This window comes from Limulus polyphemus, unplaced genomic scaffold (genome assembly GCF_000517525.1).
Source record: "Limulus polyphemus unplaced genomic scaffold, Limulus_polyphemus-2.1.2 Scaffold1424, whole genome shotgun sequence".
NCBI classification, from domain to species: Eukaryota; Metazoa; Arthropoda; class Merostomata; order Xiphosura; family Limulidae; genus Limulus; species Limulus polyphemus.
The window spans coordinates 160,545-182,171 of record NW_013667034.1 but is presented as its reverse complement, the minus strand read 5'-3'; the positions used below and the strand labels follow the sequence as shown (position 1 = coordinate 182,171).

General features: G+C 31.7%; 1 protein-coding gene across 1 annotated transcript in view; it reads right to left on the bottom strand.

Annotated features, from left to right (window-relative positions):
• LOC111086778 (dynein heavy chain 6, axonemal-like) overlaps positions 1-21,627 on the bottom strand; it is a 54,111-nt gene that overhangs the window by 9,474 nt on the left and 23,010 nt on the right. Inside the window, exons 10-17 of the mRNA XM_022391013.1 lie at positions 19,630-19,796; positions 18,515-18,611; positions 17,632-17,827; positions 14,725-14,808; positions 12,855-12,953; positions 8,534-8,738; positions 5,115-5,410; positions 1,871-2,228 (exon numbers count right to left, since the gene is read on the bottom strand). Coding sequence (XP_022246721.1) covers positions 1,871-2,228; positions 5,115-5,410; positions 8,534-8,738; positions 12,855-12,953; positions 14,725-14,808; positions 17,632-17,827; positions 18,515-18,611; positions 19,630-19,796 — 1,502 coding nt within the window. The remainder of the gene's footprint in view (positions 1-1,870; positions 2,229-5,114; positions 5,411-8,533; positions 8,739-12,854; positions 12,954-14,724; positions 14,809-17,631; positions 17,828-18,514; positions 18,612-19,629; positions 19,797-21,627) is intronic.

The following is a 21,627-nucleotide window of genomic DNA, read 5'->3' as shown; positions in this document are numbered from 1 at the left end:
TACCAAACAAGGTCTGCCTTGATCCCTGGAGGGGGGTAACAGGATGATCCAAGGGATCATGGGAGAAGTTCCACTGGTTGAGAAGTGTCCACCAAAGGGAATGCATATGTGCTCAACCCAAGGGAATGAGAGCTTCCAGGGAGGCCCATGTCTCCAAAAGAGAGAGAGAACCTCTTGAGTAGGAAGAGAAGGTGAAGACAGAGCCTGAGTGACTGCTCGTTCCATATCCAGGAGCCTAAGTGGAGAAGGCTGGGCCCGACCAAGATGGGAATTGAAGAGGACCTCCAAATGAATGAGGTATTGAGGTGCTGAGTTAGTGAAGTTAATAGTAGAGGAGAGTAAGTACCAGTTATAGTTTAAAGGAATACTTAAAAAGCTGTAGCTATGCATTTCAGAGGTTCTAGAGTCTATGCAAATGCAATAAGCAAACTGTACAATGTATTTTTATTCTTCGTATGAACATTACCTTGCACTCTGACTTGTCAGAGTCTAAGTCAGACTGGTGTTGTTAATTCACAGAAATATCTTGAGTACAAATTCTTTCTTAACATGTCTGAGATTTTGTGAACAACAGGCTTGTACATTTTACTAAAAGCTTCTCACATTTCATGTAGATACATACAGTAAATTCAGAATTACCATCAACATTCCTTCTCCAATATGAAGGCTATGATAACCATTAGACCGACCCCATGCATGTTCGGTGAAAATGTTGCATATTTCCCCCACATTTTAGTTATTATAAGGTTAAAATGCATTTTAATCATCACAGATTTCCCTTATTTTAATAACCAGAAGGTTAAATACTTGATTTAAAGTAGGAGAAGTACTTTGTGCTAAATCATTAAAAAACACAACTAATATTGACTGGTCAATACTGTCATTCCCAAGGGATTGAGTAAACTGTTCTTAGCATTTTGTATGTTCAGGTTCAAAATGGTTCTGAAACAAGGAATGAAATAAATACCTTGTTTATAGTGGATTTATATCTTATCTTTCTCTTTGTTAAATTCATTTGAAAGTTTTCTAACTAGCTTGTAAGATGGTTTGATTTTATTCTGTTTTAAAACAGTGCTTGTTTGTTCTATTTTATATGAAGAGGTAGTAGAGTATCATTATATAAAGAGCACCTCTAATGTATCTGGAGATCTTTGGTTCACTTAATCATTTTGTTATAGAAGTTTTTGATTTTGTTGAACAAATTTATTATCAAGTTTGGTTTAAATCCTCAGAAGACAGTAACATTTTTTGAGGTAGTTCAATTGATCATGATTGCCCTTTTCATTGAAACAAATGTTCAACATAAGCCAAATTATAGTTTTGTATATGTCAGTCTTCTGAGAATAAATGTGTTCATAATATACTGTGGGGGAAGTAGGCTCACACTTTCTTGCTTCTGATAGACAACTGTGCATAACTTGCTATCTGGGCATCATGTAACTAAAACATTGAGAAAAAGTATCTGGTCATTTGGAAGTTGTTTTCCTCTAATTAGATTTTTTGCACTCTACTACTATTAGTTGACCCTTCTGGATCATTTTGAACCTGAAAGTACAAGATGCTAAGAACAGTTTTACTCAACTCACTGAGATGACAAGCTTGGACTATCGAAACAAGCTGTTTTTATGTTTTGTTAATTCTTTAATTATTTGTACATTATTATGCTGATGTGTTATTACTGTTTTTAATAAATGTTTCATGTCTTCCCTGTTGTTTTAATTATCACTAAGTTTGAATATTTCAAACAATACAAATAAAAAAATATATAAGGTCTTTAATATTTCAAAATTTACAAGCAAATCTATCATACCAATTAAGTTAAAGATTTTAAATATATAAAGAGAGCTAAAAAGAGACCATGATTAGTTACCTGTCCAGTCCCAAACTCTATCCATATAGACTCTTTGAGCTTCGTGAATCCATACTTTAAGTAGCCAACAGAATGTCTGCTTACTGACAAGTGGGGATGGCTCTGCTTCTTCTGCTTTAGTTACAAGTCTGGGAAGTTTGGAGTCTTGCCTCTTTTTTAGAGGTCCTTGAGATCGAGCTACTACTGAAGAAAGTTGGAGAGATCCCTGTAGAGTAACTTTATCTCGTTTGACCAAAAGCAACCCATTTAGTAATTGTCTGATACTGTGCCAGCTAAATACACAAAGTGGATTCTCTTCAGATAGCTTCTGCTGAGTGCTGATATTACAATGCAGTTCAAAGGCACTTGAAACCATAGCCTGGGAAAGTATATGGAGAAATTATGACTATAACATAAGTACAAGAAAAAGTTACTTTAATTTTCTTGTTTCTATACAGGCCATAGAAATACAAACAAAGTCAAGACAAAAAATAATTAGGACTTGTTCTATAATGAATAAGAATAGCTTCACTATTGTTAAAATTTCTGTGCAAGTCACTGGCACTTACCTTTATGTACAAGAATAATCTATGCAAAAATAAGAATCAGAGGCATCGCTAGGTACCGGCATATATGGTCCGTGGCCAAATTATATTTCACAGTCCCCCGATTCTCCAGTTAGGGTTTTGAAAAATCAGAATAGAAAACCTTGATCAACATCATACTGAAACACTGAAAAATCCTGCAATTTACGAAACTCAGCAGAAAATTGTCAAACTTGTTCCTTATTCTTCTTGCACAAAGAGGTCATTGGTCAAGCCAGGCTTTTATGTCATCAAGTTGTGTTTCTGCTGTGTGCAATAAAAGAGTGTAATTTAGTAGAACAACCTGCAATCATGATTTTATATAAAGAAGAATTTCAGCCATCCGAGAGGTCTTCTGGTCAAGCAAAATGTTTGACAGTTAGCATAGAACAGTGTGATTTATTTTTTGGTTTCACGAGTATGAATGACTGAAAATTGGTCAAATTCATATGCATTGTTGGTTAAAGTGGTGTTTTGTTGTCAATGTTGACCTAGTTTGGAGTGCTGAATTTTTGTCTTTATAAAGGCTGTTTCTTTACTGTGGTTTTGATGTGTTGACATGAGAGGTACTGTTTAATTCTGTACTTTGTGAATGATTGATGTGTTATTTCTTGAGACTTGTTTCTAGCTAAACTTTTTTCTGAATTTGATATTTGTAAAGCTCATTTTAAGTTAGAAAGTTTATTTTTGTGTTTTGAAGGTATTTTGGCATGCCTTATTATTGGTCGGTAATGGTTGGTTGGTTAATAACAGGATTAGTGCATAGCATTAGCAAATTAGTGTTGATAAAATTAGTTGATTGGTGAATTAGATGATGGTATTTACTGTTTGGTAAATTAGAATGTAATATTGTTTAGTAAATTAGAATGGAGTTTTAACTAATGAAAATCTGAATTTGAGTGTTTAAACTTGTTCATTTCAGTGTCTTGTTATTTGAGTGTATAATTTCATTTGTGCTTAAAAAATAATTTTCCTTTTCCATAGTGAATGGATATCGGGCAAATTTTTACCAGTAAATCTGCATCACAGCAATGCCAGCAAGAGAAAACAGGGAATGCAAAGGATGATCTGTCTGGTGCAGTAGAAGGCTCCAGTAAGGAAACAGGGGCAGAGGCATTAAGTGTCAGACCAGTGAATTTCAGCACAGCTTGTGAGGCTTCTGATCTAAAAGATATTGAGAATGATTTAGTGAAGTCCAAACTCAACACACTGATAACACACTTCCCAGCTTTTGTGCAATTCCTTTCACAAATGAAGTCTCCAACAGCCTTTGGTCTATTAGCATAGCTGCACAAATTGCCTACAGTGTACTGCTTGTATATATTTCATTCTCTCCTTAGCACAACAGAGGACTTCCATAAGTTGCTCCAAAAATAAATCTTGATTTGGCAAAAGTAGTCGATTGTAAAGAAGCAGTATGCAGTACTTAAAAGAATATGAGAACAAAAACATATGAATGATTTTGTGGTTGAAACTGCAAGCAGTGTATATGAGGATACACCAGATAATATAAGGACAAAATTATTCTATCTATGTTTAGATCATGTGAATTCTGAACTTGACCAGCTGTTTTCAAGCATTAAAGCAGAGCTAACAATGGAAATTCAGGTACACAGTTTGCTCTCATGAAACTTTCTCTTTGTAGAGGACTTAACTGCATTTAATAGACACTACAAAACAGAACTAAAGCCCAAAGAAGTACTTGTTGCTAAAAATTATTTAGCCCATAAACAATAGAATGGCAAAAATCTCACCATAGAAGATGTGTAGCAGCTTTTAGACCCTTTTATGTTTCCAACCCTAAGAAAAGTGGTACAAGTTTTACTAACTATCCCAGTGAGTAGCTGTAGCTATGAAAGGTCATTCAGTGTTTTAAGACATCTACAAACCTGGCTGAGAAGCAAAATGAGACAAACTAAATGATAGCACCTTGCAGTGCTTTCGAATTGAGAAAAGTGTGCTGGAATTCGTGTCTGAGGATGCTGTCACTGATCGTTTTGTTAAAAGACAAAACAGGAGGCATACACTGACACTTCCAAAATAATTTCTAAATAAACATTTTATATTATGTTATATATAGAAAACAAAGATTAATATTTAAAAATATGTCCTCTTATGTGTTAATACAGGATCATTTTGTATTTGTAAATTTACAGTTACTACGTGACTGTTTATATTCACTAGCATTATATAGCTTGATTCATCTTACTATTGTAGTTCAATATATTATTTGTACATCATTGTATTTTGTGTTCTGCAAAATGTTGAAATACCTAATTATTCTTGGGGGGGGGGGGTGTATAGGCCTGAGCCTCAAATATTTTAACTACCTAGTGATGCCTCTGTTAAGAAAATATTTTTACTTCTGTCAGAAAAAAATGCCTTCAGCTAACTGATGAAGTTTTAAGAAAAGGCACAAAGGCTTATAAAAATATCAAAAGCATTACAACTGCTCTAAATTATAATTTTAGTTGAGCAGTGAATTCAGTGTACAAATAAAAAATACCAATAATTTACTTTTAAGATCCACACAGCTTACCAATACAGCAAACATAAATATGCTTGTAAGCATCCATATATTTGCAATTATGCATATTGAACATCTAGATATTAATAATATTAATGTGATTATGCATAATTCAATAGTGATAACTTTTTAGAGTATAAGACAATCAATTTACCTCTACAAGTACAGCATGGTTTTGAAGTATGCTCTTGGGAAACTGTGAAAGCCAGTGAGACAAAGAAGAAGAATATATTTGTAGAAAAGAATCTTCATTTGGTGTGGACAAATGAAGATTTACAAAATGTCGACGTAGACGGGAACTCAATACCTGTAGATTCGAGGGTGGATTTGATGTTGCACTGCTCACTATTACATCCAGATTGTTCATGTTTATGTGCCTGGTAGTGCCACCTACCAGCAGTTTTTTAACAGAGCACAAAGCTCTAATAACCTCTTGGACAGAAAAGAATCCTAAGTATGAAAACAATTTCTTTTACTATTGCTTATTCCTGGAATTTAATTGTATAGTGACAAGATACAGCTATATATATAAATATACAGTATATACATGTAGTTATTATTCAATTAGTATATACAAATGAGAAACAAATAATACGTTTTTAGTTAATAAATTTATTTTAATTTTTTCAATATACTTTTAGTTTTTCTCATTATCCCTAAGTTTGTACGAAATACCATACACCTTATTTTTCTATAGTATATATTTTCTATTGTCAAGTAGCTTATCTACTCTTTCATGAAATATTTGCAGTATCCTGCTTGACAGCTTGTGTACGGGGGAATACATAGCTGGACTAACAAAGACTTACCAAACATTTTTTTAAATTCTGAGTTTCTTGAAAATCAAGCTGGTTTTTAGGGAATATATACACATATCTTTGAATTGTTCAAGATGTCTAAAACTGCATCTGATGCATCTCCAAGCATTCTAAGAACCTGTTATATGTTGTGAGAGAGAGAGCTCAGATCCCTGATCAATCTCACTACACCAAACACAGTGAAACATATATTTCCATACATAAATTAAAAAGAGGTCCCCAGATGAATTTTGTGGATGGAAACCTGGCTTATTGCTAATTTTGTAAAAGAATTTGAAACTTACATATTTCCTCTAAGTGTAAAATGGTTATTACATCTGTTCTTTAATAATATCCTTTGTTAGGAATTAAGAATTTGATCTGATTATCGTCATCAGGGTTTCCCAAACTGGTCAATATTAACCCCTGTACAGGGGGTGAATAAAGACATAGGAGTCGATAGGGATCTAAAATGGCCACTAGGATAAGGTTGGCCTTCACAACCAATCACCCTATGCCTTGTAGCAATGTTTGTTCCTTTTCTCAAATCTTCCACAGCATATAAATTCACACAGTAATGAAAAATACATATTTTACAAATAAATTTTAATTTAATTACTTATTTTTATTCTTCTTACAAAATATAATAGTATTATGATTATTGAAATAAATAAATTCAGACCCATCCATCTCATTAGAAAAACTAAAACCTCATTCTTTTTTAAGGTTTAGGAAACCCTGATCCACATGGATAAGTGGGTGTTATATGTAAGCAAAATTTGATCTCAGTTTCTTTGAGGAACAGGTCAAAAGTCAACAAACAGAATAAATCATTAAAGATGGTGATAATGAAGGACAAAACATTGATAGTTCTGTAACTGAAAGAAACATTTCCTTGGTTTTTATTTCAACTGCTTCTGTTAGTAAACTGAACACCAAACAAAGGTTATTATATTCTTACACTGAAAATATATTTTGGATAGGTACTTACCTCTTTCACATACTACAAGCCTTGAAACTCCCACCCATCCCACGATCAACATGGTTCACTGCATCTTTGCATGTAAATCATCATGAGACAATCCTTCATTAATAGGAGTATGACACACCTTCCTGATGCATGTGACTACCTCTATTAAATTCTATCTAACCATCACTTCAAGATTAGACAGAATGTAAGCACTGATTTAAAGTGGGAAGGAAGGGTGGGAAGTGTGATAGGAGGTAAGTACCTATTAAATCAAAAATGTACTTTCAGTGTATGAAAATAACAACTTCCGATATGGTACCTTACCACTGCTCATATATTAGCTATTATCTTTCTTGGATTAATTGTGTTGAGGTATGCACTGATGGGGCAGTTGCATTTATGGGAAACAAGAAAGAATTCAGAGCTAAATTAAGTGCTCTTGCTTCAGGTGTAACATTTACAAATTGCATTATACATAGGGAAGCACTAGTTTTCAAGAAAATACAAACAAAGTGTTACAAGATTTTGTGATTATTGTGAAGTTTATGAAATTAGGGGCTTTCAAAAACAAGCTGTTTTCCATTCTTAGTGTAGAAAAGTGATTCACGTACAACAAGCTCCTGCTGCATACAGAGGTGTACTGGTTGTACCGCAGGAAGTACTCAGTCTCATTGTACATCTTAAAGACAAACTTCGTATTTTTTTGTTAGAATGCAAACCCATTCTATTTATGTATGAAAAGTGGCTTCTATTACTGTGCTACCTGGCTGTTATTTTTGATAAACTCAACGACTTTCATTTGTCAAGGTCAGAATAGCAATATTTTGCAGTTAAGCGACAAAGTGTCTGCATTTTACAAAAATCTTGTACTGTGGAAAACCAGTTTGAAAATGGAAACTGTAAAATGTTTCCTTGTCTCAATAAATTATTGGAAGAAAATGAGTTAAATCAGTCTTTCTTATTTGTGGCATTCTTTCTATTTATCTTGAAAAATTTGCAGATCAATTCCAAGAATCAATGGGAGAATGCGATTGGTTCAGAAATCCATTTAATGGCAGCATAATGTTTCATCTGTTCATAGAACTATCCAGTGATAAAACTCCTCAGGAAGAATTCAAGTCAAAACCTCTTGGAAGTTCTAGAATATTCTGACCAGTCAAGAAAAGATATGGACGTGCTTTTGACTTTCTTATCAACCTATCTGGACAAGCCAGTATTTTCTCTTCTGACAGCAATCAAAACAAAACAATGATCTTATTTTCTGGTAGAGGGGGATCTTTAAGTTGCTGTGTGAACAATTCAGCCAAGAATGGACCTTATATTATTCCAAGCTCAAGCCCATCCTTCACATTAAAATCAAAAATAAACTGAAACAGTTTGTCTTATGCCGAGTACCATTTTAATATTTGTTTTATTTTTAAATGGAGTTTGGGAGAAGAGGGGGCAACAAAATGCATGTTTAGAAAGATGAGGTCACCATAAAAAAGTTTGAGCACCACTGTCCTAATAGAAAGATATATTTAGGGAGTTTAATAAGACTGTTAGTATGATGCACATGTAGTACACATTAACAACTACTAAGATGTAAAAAAATATTTTGAAAATGTAAGTGTACTATATTACTATTACTGATTAATTCAAAACATTTAAAATTATGAGCAGCACATGGAATGTTTCTCCAAAAACCATTAATTAGTTACTAGTACATCAAAAACACTAACCTGAGATAATTGAAATTATTATTCCTTCATAAATATTAAAAACCTGTTACATAAGGTATGCAATTCATTTTGTAATACAACTAACCTGATAATCTACCACCAAGATGTAAGTCATCAACACAAACAAGTAGTCTCCGACTGTCTCCAATTTGTAATGGTACTAATGAAGCTTTATCTCCATTTGACTTAACTCTCTTTTGCAGCATTTGTAAGATTTGACACAGCTCAGCTGGACGGTAGCCTGTACTCAGTGAGACCATAGTGGAATTCTGGTATGTCCTGTTGATGTGCTATTTTAAAATTTTCAGAAAGTGTACTATAAATTTATTCTGATCATGTATGATATTTAAATGTGGCATTATCATACTGAGTTAAGATGCTAATAAGTCTACCTTAATCAAGTTTGAACCCAGGATCCTCAGTGAACATCAATGTTCTGAGAACAATATCAAATTAGGGCTAATTCCTGAGATGACTATCTCCTATCTTGAGTGTTCAAATATACATCCTGCTGACTAAATATAAAATAGTTTCTAAATAATAACCTTTATCTCAATTAGCTATACAAATTAAGAGCATGTCTGCAGAAGGTTTCTGCTCCTTACCTTTCTCTGGTGCTTTCATATAAAAGAAAAACTGTTGGATTATTCTTGGAAAATTGCCTCAGACATGTCAAAGATACAGTTGTTTACATTTAACTTTACAGTGGACTTATTAAGATTGCTAACTTATTATTCGAAAATCCTAACCCAACACTTCCCAAAGCGTAGTCTGTGGCCCATTACCAGTCCTTTGAAAAAAAAATGCCAGTCCTCAGAAAATAAAAAAATCCCACATTATCCTATCAATATCATGCAACAATCATGAACTCGATAAAATGCTACTTGACATGGTATGACTATGGCTTTTTACATGAATTTTATGGAATTCAAGCTTTACTATTGGTCGATTAATGTTGTTCCCAAACGAGGCCATTGGGGCTATGACATTTGAGCTAGTTTAAAATGCAACAGCGAGAGGGTGTTGTTATGTCAACGTATCTGTCGATCTTATTTACCATGTTGTGAATTCCCACCAAATTTCATGCCGTAGTTGTTTGTCGCTGCCTCAGTGATGTGCAGATCAAGTTCTTTTCTCATTTATTTTTAATGAAATACCCTTTCATTTTCAAAATGGACAAATGGTTGAAGAGAAACACAACCAACAACAGTTCAAGTGATGTGCAGCCTAGTACAAGTAAAGGTATCGAAAATAAAGGTAATAAACGTTCAAGTGATGTGTAGCTTGGTAGAGATGATAAGATCCGGAAGTATTTTAACGAGTATTTGAAGTTCGGTTTCACCAGTGCTGGTAGGGATAATCACTTGCCATTATGTGTTATCTGTTATGTAACATTATCAAATGAGTGCATGAAACCATCAAAACTGAAAGACCATTTTGAATGCAAACATCCAGAATAATCAAGTAAGCCAATAGATTTTTTTGTCAATAAGAAGAATAAATTATTTTCTGCCTATAAAAGTATAAAATGTACATTTTCTATGAGTCCTTTCAATGAAAACTTGGTTTTGGCATCATATGAAGTTTCAAACCCGCATAGTATTGGTGAAAAGTTGATACTTCCTGCAATTAAAATTATTATACTCCATGTTCATGGAACAAACAAAATCTGTTGAGTTTGCTGTCTCTATCCAACAATACAGTGAAATTCAGAATTAAGGATATGGCAGAAAATTTAGAAAAACTCTCATGCTTCAAATACAAAATAGTCAGTTTTTTCATTACAAGTAGATAAAAGCACAGACATAGCAGACAATTCCAATTTGATGTCCTTTGTAAGATATGAGTTCGAAGGCTCTATTCAAGAAGATTTTATGTTTTGTAAACCACTTTCAACAAGAACAAAGTTGACCAAATCTTTAAGTTTATCAAGAATTTTATCGTTCAAAATGTCATTCACATTTAACTTTACAGTGGACTTATTAAGATTGCTAACTTATTATTCGAAAATCCTAACCCAACACTTCCCAAAGCGTAGTCTATGGCCCATTACCAGTCCTTTGAAAAAAAATGCCAGTCCTCAGAAAATAAAAAAATTCCACGTTATCCTATCAATATCATGCAACAATCATGAGGACTGAGCAGTGATGGAGCTCAGGCAATGTCAGGTCACCACAACAGGTTTTCCAGAGGATCTGAGCAATAGTGCCAAACTGTATATGAATGCATTGTAGTATTCACAAAGAGGCTCTAGCTGTGAAACATATGCCCTCACTTTTGAGTTCAACTCTTCAAGAATGTGTCAAGTTTATAAATTATATAAAATCTCGTCCACTGAATTCCAGGATTTTTTGCTGCTTTGTGCAAAGAATTAGGAAGAGAACATGCACCATGAAACTCAATGGCTATCAAAGGGAAACATTTTGAAACTAATTATTGAAATGAAGGAGGAGGTGTTATTGTTTTTGGAACAACATCTTCCATCGGCAAGAAATGTTCTTTTCAAATTTAAGGACAGGTTTCATGAATTTGATTGGTTAACAAAGGCGGCCTGCTTATGTGACATATTTTGTGTCTTAAATGAGTTGAATTTAAATTTACAAGACATGAACATAAATATTTTAAAAATTCAGGAAAAAATTGAAGCAACAATTAAAAAACTTCGTTTGTGGACACAAAACGAGTTGAAAAGGGGAATTTTAAGTCATTTTGTATTTTAACTGAATTACAAGAGAAATATGCTGAAATTAACATCTCAGATACAACTTCTGTAGCAATTAAAGAACATCTATTGGGGCTATCATCAATCTTAAATGAATATTTTCCTCCAATTGATGCCAGTAAAATGTGGATTAGGAACCCATTTTCTGTTAACATGGAAAATGAAGAAATCTTACAATTAAATAAATCAGAAGTGGATTCATTAACTGAACTTTCCTGTCACACCACCTTGAAACAAAATTTTGATAAGTTCTCCTTGATTAATTTTTGACTGAGTTGTCAAAATGAATATGCAGTGTTATCTGAAAAAGCGGTCAGATTCCTAATACTTTTCATTGCAACATATAAGTATGAAACTAGCTTCTTGTTCTTGTTTTTTTCTAAAAAACAAGTGTAGAAATAGACTGAATGTCGAACCAGATTTGAGGGTTAAATTAACTTCTTTCCTCCTGACATAAAGTTGTTATGTAATAACAAACAACACCATCCTTCACATTAGGAAGTTTTATTTTTCCTGATTCCTAATGTTGTAAGATTGAATAAACAGTGAAATACAATTTCTTCTATTTTCATGGTATCATATTTAATGGAACAAAATCGTAGTTTACCATGTGGACTTTGTGTGTAGATACATGTACCTATGTATACAAGATGGTCTAAAAAAAAGCGCGAATAAAAAAACCTGGTTCCTGGGTCTGTAAAGTTTGGGAAATGCTGCCCTAACCCCCCTCATAGATATCATGGTCTAAATTCAACCCTGTTGTGGATATATTAAATTTTCCGAGAATAATGACACTGTAATTTTAATTAACCTGTATCATCATTCTCGGAAAATTGTCTCAGACATAATAGTCTAAATTCAACTCTATACTGGACTTATTAAAATTATTGGATCGTCTTTATTTTGTTTTAAATGATTTGGATCAATTAATAATAATAAAAAAAACTGACATCATTAATGAAATTGCAAGAGTTTTAGCTGAAATACAGTGTACATGGTTATCAAATCATCAACTTCTGGATAACTTTAAAGGACTAAAGCTAGCAACTTTGTGGGGAATTCAGGTACATTGATATTTGATAGAAAAACAAAAGTTTCCACAAAAATACACATTTAGGATTGTTAAGGGATGAATAAATTGAATATGGACAGCAATGGAGAAGAAATGAAGAAACAATCAAAATTTTTATTTACATTAATATCTGGCTGGCTTCTTATCTATAAGAATGGCTACTGGGATTGAGGGCAAGATAATCAAGAATAAGAGAGAGATCAAGATAAACAAGAGCAAGAGAAATATGGAAATACCCAACATATATTCTTTGTCAAAGCATTAGTGAGGCATCCCACAAATCCTCAGGTTATATACTTCAACCAATGGTTTACTTACACTTCAAAGAAAAGTAATTTGTATAGGTTTCTGTATCACCTATATTTTTACAACCTTGAATAATCTATCTGATTATAGTACACACATACTGCATGGAAAGTTTGAAAACATTAAATGAATATACCTGAATAAAGATATATTCTAAACAAATTATAGACGGGTGAAACAAGTAGCTGTTCCAGTTATGAAATCTCATAAAAGTCAAGCAATTTCCAGATATGTAATACTCAAGATAAAATGTATGACAAACTATATACATATTGTAATAAATCTATTAAAAACTTTTCCTCCTACTTTTAACAATGCTGACTTCCCTGATCCAGTCTCACCACTAATCAAAATTGGTTGATGGGCTTTCATTAGCCATTCCATAAGAATAAGGGTTCCAAAGTCCTGCAGTAAAATAAAAAAGTTAGATTAAATAATAAAGCAATTCAAACGCAGTAGTAAGTCAAATATAGTAATCACTGCAAAAGTCCCAATACATTTTCCGTGTAATATCACATGAAACCAGATTTAACAATCGAAACAAAAGTATTGATGAAAACAAACAAAAAGGTACCAGTTTAGTGGCAAAGCAAAATCAGCTCACTAGAACTAGAAACACACAGACTAATATCTTAACTACCAGAAGGTCCCAAATTCTAGCTAAAGTAAAGAAAGTAAATAAAAAAAGCTAAATTTGAATTTGTATGTCCTACCAAAGTCTTTTTATGCTTGCAATCAACTTTTAAAGATTCGTTTTTGAATGAAGGAACTGAAATTCTTGAAGCTGTTTGTAAATTTACCAACTACCATAAAAAATTATATACAAGATAGAACATGCTAAAGCACATAAATGTTTAATGATTAGAAACTAGAATGATATCTGAAACATGTAATTATTGAGTAAATTATATTAATGAAGCATATTTAAGAATAAAATAAACCTAAACAATGATTAAAAATCTCATAAATAAACATAAAATTAAGGAATAATATTACTGTGGTATGCAAATACCACATATCTCACTCTCCTGTTTAATGTATATTAAGGACTGTATATACTATCTTAAAATCAGGATGTCACATGACAATCCAAGCTGATATAAAATTGCAGTGGAACAGCAAGTATCAGAACTACATTTTGACATTCTTTCGTATTACTTAGGTGGTGTGATTCCAACAGAAACTCATTGCTTCTGGAGAAGGTATGTAAAAACCCTTTTCTTACACAATATATATGTATACTCAGATCATAAAGATGTGTTAAGATTGGGGATTTTGAGTTTCCATGATGGAGATATGACTTATGATTAATGGCATTGGATCAACTCAGGGCACCAGGACCATCCAAAAGAGATCTGCAAAAAGTTATCTCCTTACCATGGTAAGTAAAATGTGGCATCTTGTAACAATTGAAAAGCCACATGGCCAAAACCATCCATGTGTCCCAGTCAACAGTACACAACATAATCAAGATGGATCTATATCTGGAAAAGTGACACAAGTCATGTGTACACAAGATTTTTCCATGACAAATCAAGCAGCTGGAGAATTAAATAGGTATTCCTGCTATTACATATATATAAACATACCAGTCAAATCATCAGATCCAGAGTCTATGGATTTCTGTACAAATGGACTATTGAAATGGGCACTAAATGAATTATGGAAACCCTCAGGAAGAAGAGGTGTGCTCTAAACATTATAGCCTTACAACAGAGCTCTTTGCAATGGAAACAGCACTGTAGGACTACTTTCAAGATGTATGATCATCTGACAGAGCAGGAACAGACATGGTAACATGGGCTGTCACGTGGTGAGGCTCCGAAATCATCTTAATACAACATACTCAAGTTTTGTATTCTATATTTACTACATTTTTATATTCTTATAAACATACTAAATTTGGTCAAGATCATGCAGTAATTTAGTAATTAATGTTACTTTATGCTGCAATCACAGAAATCATCTACTGTGTTGTCACAACTATCACTTTTAAAATAATTAACTTTAACACTCTTGTTATGAAAACTAAATATTTATTAAGTATTAAATCACTAAATAATAACTATTAAGCTAAACAGTCTTGTATATCCAACAGACCTCACAGACAGGTCTTGGATCTTCCATGTCAGTGACAAATCTGTTTGAAAATACTAAAACTGTGTTTTCAGCTCACCATCTCTCTGTAGCTGACCGATAAGAGAATTGGATTAAACATATCTAAAAATATCTGTTCCATAGTGACAGTCACGGAGAAGTTCTGCAAACACAAAATAAAATAAGACACAGTACAACTATTCTGTGGATTTTGTTATGTAACTCGGTAAGAGTTGTATGTTGTTTGTGTAGTTCAACTGTTGTAGTATTTTTGACATTATCTTTCTCGAAACCTCTAAGTTTTTCTCACTATGTAAGTATTATTAATTCATAGTGTCTCCTAGTTTGTAGAAAGTTCCAGGCTTCAGTTGGGCAAGGTATATATATATATAGGTGACAAAGTGAGCGCAAGACAAGAAAAAGTTAAGTTTAGTCAGAAAAAAAGTTAGTTAGTGAAACAAAATGTTAAGTTAGCAGGCATGTGAGTAATTAGCCTTAACAGGTGATTTCTCTAGTGTGTTTCATAGTAGTATTGTAACAACAGAGATAGGAAAAATAATTTGTCTTGTCAATTGGGTTCTAAAGTAACTGAACCAGCCTGTGTGGACTTTTGATGAAAAATAAGGGACAATTATTTAAAGCTCTGGATACAACTGTGGTAACCAACAAAAGAAGTTAAATGAAGTTATGTTGTGAAAGTGAAGTTAGACTGCAGGATTGTTAGTTTAGTTATAAGGGATGACATTTTGCAATGAGTTTAACAGAGATAAAGAGAATAATTTGTCTTGTGAAAGAGTGTTTTAAAGTAATATAACCCATCTGTGTGGACTTTGACGAAAAGGTGTCAATTATTTAAAGTTCAAGATATATGCAACTGTCGTAACCACAGGGTAATATAAGTGAATTATTCACTGATACTATTGTGATAGGAGTAGAGAAAAATAAATCATCTTGCCAATTAGATTCTAAATAAGAAAAGAGAATTATTTAGAGTTTGAGATACAACTGATATCCATAGTGTAAAGAATTTTTGTACACAGTTTGACTTGTTTTGAATATATTATTTTAAAACAAGTAGAGTGTTTTCTGTCCATTTATTGTTCAAATTTATCACCAACAAGCCACATACACCTACTGTAAAGAATCCAAGCTGACACATATTTAAAACCCTGACAAAGTCTTGGCTTCATTTCCTTTTTTCTAATATTTACTGGTAGTGCATGCTATGAATTATTTTCAAGTTAATTGTCACCTCTACTCCTTTAAAAAGTTTTTTTTTTTCATTAAACCTTTTTACTTAAATACAGTTTATTTTAATTCAATCCATACAACACAGTAGTTTTCCACTTAATGATCAACCACTCCTCTGTTTTCTGTCACATCTAGAAAGTACTTGTTTGTCTTCAGCAAATCACTAAACCTGTGTAATTTTAAAGATGTAAAACCAAATTATTCAAAAAAAATTAAATTGTTGAAGTTTGAGGTCAAACATTCTCATTCAACAAAAACCAACAATAAATACAGAAAGACAAGGACAATAGTTGAAATGATAAATAAAAATAATTAACAAAACAAAATATTCTAGTTGGAGTTTGCACCAAATTCCTGAATTAAGAGACATTAAAGATATCAAACTATTTGCGAAGTACATATAGCAAAGCAGTGTCAATGATAAAAAGGGTAGGAATATAAAAAAATATACATATAATGTACAAAATTGCTACTGCACAAACAAGTAACTAACATACCACTTACATGTACTGGTAAAGTGAAAATATAATTTACAATTGACAGCACTAAGGTAAAACTAACTACAATTAAACTCAAGAAAGTGACATAAAAAATAATTGTAAGTTGTATAGAAATCAGATATATCAAAAAGTTTGAGTTAGAAAATAGTTTGGTATTTAAATCACATCTCAATAACAAAAAAGGTTTAGTTATCAAGCAATTCATACCTAAATGTATTTGAAAAAAATATCTTAAATATTTAATGTACACATTGTTTCATGAAGTATTTAATACATTTAATTCATCTGCAGTCTATTTATTTTCTAAGTCTAATTTCTGTTGATACCATTTGATATATACATATCTATACTATAGTTTTTCCCACACTTAAACTGAGATTAACTGCAATTACTTATAACTTAGGATGGTCAATTTTAAGAGTTTGTTTGTTTATTTTGAATTTCACGCAAAGCTACACGAGGGCTATCTGTGCTAGCTGTCCCTAATTTAGCAGTGAAAGACTAGAAGGAAAGCAGCTAATCATCACCACCCACTGCCAACTCTTGGGATACTCTCTTACCAATGAATAGTGTTATTGACCATCACATTATAATGCCCCACAGCTGAAAGAGTGAGCACGTTTGGTGGGATGGGGATTCGAACCTGTGACCCTCAGATTGCGAGTCGAGTGCCCTAACCACCTGGCAATACCAGTCCCCAATTTGAAGTGATAACCCCATTACTGTCCACTTTATCTTAATAAAAGTTTTAAATCATATTAATGCAATAGTAGTTATTAACCATTATTACATGTATAACATTTGTTATTTATTTTTCTTCCTAATGAAACTGTCTTGCTCTAAATCGTTTGCAGATAATTTAACTTTGTTAAAACTTCTTAATTGGAGTTCTTATCCAAATCCCAACTAGGATATTCTGTTGTTGTTTTTCTGTGCTTCATGTTGCTTTTTTTTATTGGATTAGAATGTTTACTTTTTTTTAAACTTCAACCTATTAATGTTTTCTTCATATCTTCAAAATTATCCACCTGGCAAAAGGATATTTTTAAAAATAATTTAAACTTAAATTATATTTAATCTATATTATTACACTGCTTAACATAAAATTTAACTATATATTATATAACAATTAAAACAAAAACAACATTTGTATATATAGATGTATATAGTAAAAATGAAACAAGAAAAGGTAATCAAAAATTGTGAAATCTGGAAGAAACAAGACATTGACTCACTGAAGAAACAGGAACATAGAAAGAACTTGTTGACATTGTTTTTCCAGAAGCAAAAACTCCACCATCAGCAAGCACCCATTGGCCATGTTCCTGATGAATGGTGTAATCAAATGGAGAGCCTTTGTCAGGTGGTTTAATAGGAGGAATACAATTCTTCAAACATGCTTGTACAAATGGCTCAAATTTTTTTCGAGCTCTGTGTTGAAAGAAGAAATACTGTATTGAGCTTTCTTTTCTAGTGGCAGAGAAAGATAGACTAATATATTCTGATGATGGTAACGTAAAGCTACCAAAATATGTAGTCTTTTACTTTTAGACATTGGCCAAATGAAATTTTTATTGTGTATTTTAAATGTTGATCTTATTTTTTTATTTTATAGATAGTCTAAGTTATGTCCAACTTTCCACACAAATATCTGAGTACACATACTGCATTTTGTCCTAGTTATTGTTTCCACAATAAAATACAAATTGAAGTCAGAATAATCTATTTGTATTTTAATCTGCATTAAAATACTTAACTCAAACCTAATTTGATAAAATAAAACCCACAGTTGAGGTTGAAAAAACATATTAAAATATATTTGGATTTGTTAGTATTTACACAAGATCACCTATAATCAACCATATCAGCTATATAAATTATCAATTTTATGAACTTTGAAAAACTACTTTTACCCCTTTCTCTTAACATTATCTATTTTACATTGTTAATATAAAGGTTAAAAATAAACTTATTCCAGAATTATAAGAGATAATCTTAAGAGTTTTCAATTCTTTTGAATCATTAGAGAACTTTGATAAGATACACATTAAGAATTTTTTTAAGAAGTTTTAAATAATGCTATAATTTGACTATGATGAAGTCATTTAAAATAGTGACCTGCTGTTCAGCTGTCCACCAAACCCCCACAGAAAGGCATATGCATATGATGTCTTCATTCTCGTCATGTGCTGAAGACGATCTTGGGTTGGAGCACCTAAAATTTACAAATCTAAATAATGAATATCTCTTAATCAATTAAACTTTTTAATAGCTACCATGCATTCTAAAGAATTAGTAGAAATATAATGCAAGTCCTAGTAAAATTACACTTGTTGTAATGTGTTCCTTTTATTGATTAAGACACTTATAATATATTACTCCAAATAATCTCATAAATCAGTTTTTTTACTGTAAGGATGCAACAATTATTGATTAATACATATAAAAAAAGAACATTTTGCTATCCCAACATACTTATGAAAAGACATGATATTGCAGATTGTACCTGAAATCTAAACAGTCCCAACTAAATTGAGATGAGTAGCAACCACACTCCCAAGATATACTATTTAATAAACTACACATAATGTATGAGATTCAATTTAATAATGAGTGTAAAAATATATATTCAAGAACAAGCAATATGACCATAAATACATTTTATATATTTTAGCAGTATGATCATGATGCTATTGTTTTTAAAGAAATATAACCATAATGACATTAAACTTGATCTTTTTAGTTCTACTGCACTTTAATTTTAAGCTTTTAGGAAATAGACAAATAATACCAGTTAAACATAAATGGCAAACCAGTGTGTCAGTGGAATTTACTATTTCTTTGAAAAGCTCATAAACATTTATTTAAATAATATATTCTTCAACACAGACTTCTGTTGTATTACTGTTTGAATTCACAGGCAGCTCATACATTTGTTAAGGAATTAACAGAAAACGAAAAACAATTCTAACATTATAGCTCTACAACCTATATAGCTTGCTGAAAATCTAGAGCACCAAACTGTTAACTCAGTGACTCTACAACTACAGACTTTGAGTGATTATGAATCCTGCTAAAATAAATCAATGAAAAAACTACAATAGAAAATTAAGTAGGATTATCAGCCAATAATGCAACACATAATTATGAAATGCACACTACATTAACAAAACTTATATTTCATAACTAATCCAAAAACTAATTGAATCATAACCAATAAATATACTACTCACATCCACTGAACAAAGTCTTGAGGACACAAGATAAAACTTGCAAAAATGTAGAAACCTGACAAGTTGAGAAGACAGCTTCAGGCCACCAAACTTTTTCTCCTGTGTTTTCAAGAAAGGACAAGGCAGCAGGTACACTATCTTCTATCCATCCAACAATAGTGTCTATGCTAATTGATACAGCATTGTAAAATAAAATACTGTAATGTAGCCTTAGCTTGTTAAATTTGCAAAAATATATGTACTAAAATGCTATAATGTTTATACTAATGGTAAAGCAATATTTTATGATAAGCCAAGGAAATACTCTTCTATTTATCTTTACCTAAAAAAATCCAAAAGATTTTACTTGAAGAGAAGGATAACAACATTATTATTTGTGTTGTCATTTAGAAAGTTAAAAATGCTGAGATTCCTATTTCAAATATATCTTATAAGTGGTGTACACAAATTTAAGAAAACTCCATACTCCAGGATGAAATTATATGGTTAATTTTCTTGAATTAAAACTATAATATAACCTGAGATTTAATTATTCAATTTTGATGTAACAATAACATGACTTACTAGTATTTTCTGTCTGAAAATATATTCCATCTGTTGCTTCTGATCATATATTCCCCTGAATCAAACCCATTATTTGTCATTCATCCTATGCTAGACCAAAGCTTTATTTAACCCTTTTGTAATGGGTTCGTGTATTTTACATGACCTTATAATTACCATGTAACAATGAAAGTATTGTACATACTTTAACTCTGAAAGTACTTAATGTATCTTGAGAAAATCTGGCAAGCTTTCAGTAAACATTTTGTAGACAAAAAGTCAGAATTTTAAATTAAATTTTCGTACATAAAATATGTCCATAAATATAAGTCAGATATTTACTGCTCTGAGTGAAAAGTGATTTTTCATGTTGGGATTAAAAACACTTTTCTTCATCTGAAAATTTTAAAATTTTATTTGCATAATCACTAAACCTCCTAAATAAATACAGGGATAAAACTAATGAAATAAAACTACATTCACTCGAGGGAAAGCTATCAGGAAGATTACATTCCCTCATGTAAAGCTGCATTTGCTCATGAATTGTTTTTTTATGTAATCCATGCAATATGTTCACTTTCCTTGGTCATAACTAAAGGAATACAGACAGACCATGCATTCCCGATTGGGAGAGCGAACTAAAAAGATGAAATTCCTCAAGCAAAGTTAAATTCTTTAGGAATGAGGGAATGTAATATTTCTATTTCCAATGTATCAAACATTTCTTTTCAGAAAAACTTTACATTTTATTTGTTATTTTCTCTACCATACAAAATTAAGAAATAAATCTAACTTACCCTTTTTTCTTTCTAGAATGACTACAAGTTGTAAAAAGAAACCACAATTGTTATCCTAAATAGCTTAAAGCTCATAAAAGCATACATCTATTTGTACTTAATTTAATTGTTTTATTGACCTTTGAACTGTGTCTAAATAATAATCCTGTCACACAAGTTGTAAATTATGCAGCAGACATACAGCTCAAGTTACCATATTGAATGACATAATGCATGAACTGTTTGCAAGCGTAGCTTGTGAAGAATTTTTATTATTTTTTTTAATGTCTTACCTAATCTAACCTATTAAGCTTCTAATCTGTCAATGAAACTGAAGCCTACTTTTGATATTAATGGTAATAACTACACTAAATAATTTTCTATTTAATTAAATAATGCACCTAAGAACAATAAGACACAAAAAGTAAATAATGTCCTGTAACTATTACAGTTTTTCTTGCTTTCTAACTATGTGATCAGAACTTTTAAAAATTCAGCTAAATCTATCAGTGCAATTTCATGAGATAAATTTCAAACTGAACGACAAAATAGACAATACCCTGTAAAGAAAACAATGTAATATAATATGTTAGTTTATAGAATAAAACTTTGGCTTTCTTGTTGGTTATATATAATATAGTATAAAACATAAAGGAGAATTAATGGCAATTTCTGATGT